Source organism: Musca autumnalis, unplaced genomic scaffold (assembly GCF_047663935.1).
Source record: "Musca autumnalis isolate F117 unplaced genomic scaffold, ASM4766393v1 scaffold_5, whole genome shotgun sequence".
Classification (NCBI taxonomy): Eukaryota; Metazoa; Arthropoda; class Insecta; order Diptera; family Muscidae; genus Musca; species Musca autumnalis.
The window spans coordinates 140,865,431-140,869,783 of NW_027412088.1; the positions used below are offsets into that span (position 1 = coordinate 140,865,431).

The following is a 4,353-nucleotide window of genomic DNA, read 5'->3' on the forward strand; positions in this document are numbered from 1 at the left end:
ACTAATTTATTTAAACAATATGTTTAAATTTCCTTGTTTTTTGAAGTGAAATCAATAGAAATGTATATAATAAGCTAGAAATGTATAAATAACTTATGCTTAAGCTATTGTTCTTTCAAATATTTAAGAAAAAATATAAAGTATGCATTTTTTCTTTATTTAAATATAACATGCCGACTACTGGATCATATCATGCCGACTATTGGGTAATGGTGCCGACTACTGGTGAAAAAACAGTATTTCACTAAAATTGTAATTTTTGCATGTTGAACAGAAATAATCAAAAACAAGTAAAAAAGCATTAAGTTCGGCCGGGCCGAACTTTTCATACCCTCCACCATAAAATATTCATTCCTGTCCCCAACTTTAATTGAGTACGTTAAAATGTCAGATAATGTACATAAAATGCTTCATTCGGGAGGCCCTTTTTTATGGTGCCTATATCTAACTGTTGACAATTTTTGGTGGTCTAGAAATTGGGAGGTACTGTTATATAGGGGTTATAATAAAACATGGGCCTATGTTGACAGTTTTTGATGGGAGCTTTTAATGTCAAATAACTCCTAATTCGTACATAATCGGTACATAATGTGGGAACTTCAAATGTCATTAACAGCTAGTTCGAAAGTATCTGGGCTATACGAAAATATGACTTGACTTTTAAATTTCAAATTACAGAAAGTTCGTCCAAAAAAATTCCTTAGAAAATCGGGAGGTTTGTTTTGGGGCTATACAAAAACATGGACCTACGTTCGGTTAAACATTTTAAGTAAAATCCTCAAAGTACCGAAAATCGGGAAGTATCGTTATATTGGGGCTATGTTGGAAATTGTTGATGCAGATGTGTGGTGACCACTACAACCTTCAAATGCCAAATTACAGTTAGTTCTGTTAAAAATTGTAGCTAAAATTGCCAAATTACTGAAAATTGGGAGGTACCGTTACATGGGAGCTATATCCGAACATGGACCTATGTTGACAATTTTTGATGGAGAGGTGTTGTGACCACTAAGAACTTCAAATATCAAATTACTGCTAGTTCGGTTTAATATTGTAGCTAAAATCATCAAATTACTGAAAATCGGGAGGTACCGTTATATGGGGGCTTTCTGACAATTTTTGGTGGAGAGGTGTGGTGACCACTAAGAATTTCAAATGTCAAATGTTCAAATTACAGATAATTCGGTTAAAACTTGTTGGTAAAATTCTCAAAATACCTGAAATCGGGCGGTAACGTTATATGGGGGCTATTCCAGAACATGGACCTATGTCCACTATACCAAAACGTGGACCTAGGTCCACAACTTTTGTTATATAAGTTTAGTTACACTTAAGAACCCTAAAGGTCAAATTATAGCTATATCGGTCTGAAAATGTAGCTAAAAACGTAAAAATACCGTAAATCGGGGGGTACCGTTATATGGGGGCTATACCAAAACGTGGACCTATGCCCACAACTTTTGTTATATAAGTTTATTGACATTTAGGAACCTATGTCCACAACTTTTGTTATATATGTTTATTGATACCTAAAAACCCTAAATGTCAAATTATAGCTAAATCGGTCTAAAAATGTAGCTAAAAACGTCAAAATACCGCAAATCGGGAGGTACCGTTATGTGGGGGCTATACCAAAACGTGGACCTATGTCCACAAGTTTTGTTATATATGTTTATTGACACTTAAGAACCCTAAATGTCAAATTATAGCCAAATCGGTCTGAAAATGTAGCTAAAACCGTCAAAATACCGTTAATCGGGGGGTACCGTTATATGGGGGCTATACCAAAACGTGGACCTATGTCCACAACTTTTGTTATATAAGTTTATTGATACTTAAGAACCCTAAATGTCAAATTATAGCTAAATCGGTCTAAAAATGTAGCTAAAAACGTCAAAATACCGCAAATCGGGGGGTACCGTTATATGGGGGCTATACCAAAACGTGGACCTATGTCCACAAGTTTTGTTATATATGTTTATTGACACTTAAGAACCCTAAATGTCAAATTATAGCCAAATCGGTCTAAAAATGTAGCTAAAAACGTCAAAATACCGTAAATCGGGGGGTACCGTTATATGGGGGCTATACCAAAACGTGGACCGATATAGCCCATCATCGAACTTGACCTGCCTGCAAACAAAAGACGCATCTTCCCAAAATTTCAGCGTCCTATCTCCATTTTTGTGGATGCTAGAGTGATTACCACAGACGGACGGACGGACGGACGGACGTGCTCAGATCGACTTAGAATTTTACCCTGATCAAGAATATATATACTTTATAGGGTCGCAAATGAGTATTTCAATGCGTTACAAACGGAAAAACAAACTTAATATACCCTCCATACTATGGTGGAGGGTATAAAAATTGTTTATATCATCTAAAACTACACAAAATAACGAATCATAACAACTAAAATTCAATTTGATTGGACTTTTAGACTCGGAATTACACACGGCTAAAGATACGAGAATCCTTAAAGTGCCGACTACTGGTGCACTTACCCTATACGATTTCGATTTATGGCAAAACGAGTCGAACCGTTTTCCATCACATACCTGACAGTTGCAACGGCGAATTACCACTACATAGAAACATTTGACGGAATATGATCTTTCAAAATTTATAAACAAGACAAATTAAAATACATCTGATACAGGAAGTTTTAAGACTGTGATTTCCTAACGAAGAGCGAAATTCATTTGTTAAAGGGCCCAAAGGTAGCTTTATTACAAAGTGTATCCTCAGATGATCGAAAGAGACGTTCAAATATGTATGTTAACCAATTCCCCAATGGAACTCTTCACAATGTATCGATTTGCTCCCCTGCGAAACAATTACATATTATATAAGTTTTCGAAATGTTTAACAAAGATTTATTTAAACAAAAAAAAATCTAACTCCATCTATAATGAGCGTATGCTCTATTACTCTCAGCTTGTCTGTGCAAATCGTTTTTCTTCTTTATCACTCTACCCTGACCGTAGGCAGCATCGAGAATTTCCCATGCAAATTTTTCAGGAAAATGTACTTTACGTTCTTTTTCACGAGCAGCTTCCAATAGCCATTTCATGGCCAAAAAGTAAGAACGTTTTTCTGTGATTGGTACCGGCACCTGATAGGTGACACCACCTCTCTTAATGGCGGTTAACTGCAAAAGTGGGCGACTGTTCTCAATAGCTTGTATCAATAAAGCATAAGGATCTGCAGTGGCACCTTCCAATTTACCCAAATTGATTCTTTCGATTTGAGTACGTTTTACACTCTCCATGCTTTTATCAAAAAGTTCTCGTGCCAATTTCTTGTTACCACCATAGGTCATGTAGTTAATGATTTTCTGCACGAATGGATTGTAGAACACCGATAAGGATTCATCGTTTTTCGTGGCCTTTGTTGGAACATGCAGCAGACGGTTATATTCGTCTTGTTCCTTGGCAGCCATTTGAGCTTCTTTAGTGAATATGGGATCTACATAATGCTTGGGATAGGCAGACATCTGTCTGACCGACAGCATGCGAGGTAGGCTGAAAGAAAAAAGACATGCCGTATATTAAACACGCAGATTTTGTTATTTTTGCCACATGTACTTACAGAACTTTCACAATATTGTTCATTTTTATTGAAAACTATTAGAAAATATTGCAAATTAATGTTATTTAATAACATTCACATTCCCTTCGCCGACCACCAAATTAGAGCTGTCAAACAACCGATAACACAGTATCGATAGCAGTTTATGTTTTGAGTCAATATCGATGGCACAATAAACAAGGTAGATGAATTGCTAAAACAATTGCTCTGTTCCAGAACCTGCAAGAAGCTACTATTTTTTACTACGATAACATTTTTTTCTTTACGTTATCGAAAAAATTAGTAAATTCTTGCAGTACTGGAACAGACCATATATTCAAATGCCTGTTCTAGAACTTGCAAGAATCTACACGTTTTTACTACGATAACAACTTTTTCGTTGATGAGGGTATCGTTTTCCTTAAGCAGGGTACACACGATCAGTTTTGAATGTCGATTTTTCGGAATTATCGATAACTGTCCAACCGTCCAGCAACCACAAAATATTTTGTGGTTGCCTGATGACTGACAAAAGTGAACGTCCACACTGGCGAGCAACCGATTATTTGACTGTCAGTTTTTCTCAAATAATCGGTTGCTTGCAAGTGTGTCCGTTTGTCCCGGTCCACACTAGAGTGAATTTCATCAAAAAATTTCATGAAATTAGGAGTTCTTAGGTCGAATTCCTCACTACAGCAATTTCATGATTTTACTCTACTATGGAACTCGATCTAGGGACGCATAATTTCATGTCAAAATTTCAGTGAAATTATTCTGGTG

At 36.2% G+C, this 4,353-nt stretch overlaps 1 protein-coding gene across 1 annotated transcript; it reads right to left on the bottom strand.

Annotated features, from left to right (window-relative positions):
- Window positions 1-2,847: 2,847 nt before the first annotated feature.
- Window positions 2,848-3,754, bottom strand: mRpS7 (mitochondrial ribosomal protein S7). Its single transcript, XM_073989134.1, has 2 exons — window positions 3,595-3,754; window positions 2,848-3,527 (listed from the first exon to the last, which is right to left on the bottom strand). Exons 1-2 carry the CDS (start codon window positions 3,615-3,617, stop codon window positions 2,900-2,902), a joined length of 651 nt encoding a protein of 216 aa, XP_073845235.1. The 5' UTR covers window positions 3,618-3,754; the 3' UTR covers window positions 2,848-2,899.
- Between the last annotated feature and the right edge of the window lie 599 nt (window positions 3,755-4,353).

Excerpts from the sequence above, each read along its gene's own strand:
- mRpS7 (XM_073989134.1), bottom strand. The coding sequence starts at position 3,617 with ATGAACAATATTGTGAAAGTTCT. Across the intron at positions 3,528-3,594 it reads AACAATATTGTGAAAGTTCT|CCTACCTCGCATGCTGTCGG; the intron begins GTAAGTACATGT and ends TTTTTCTTTCAG.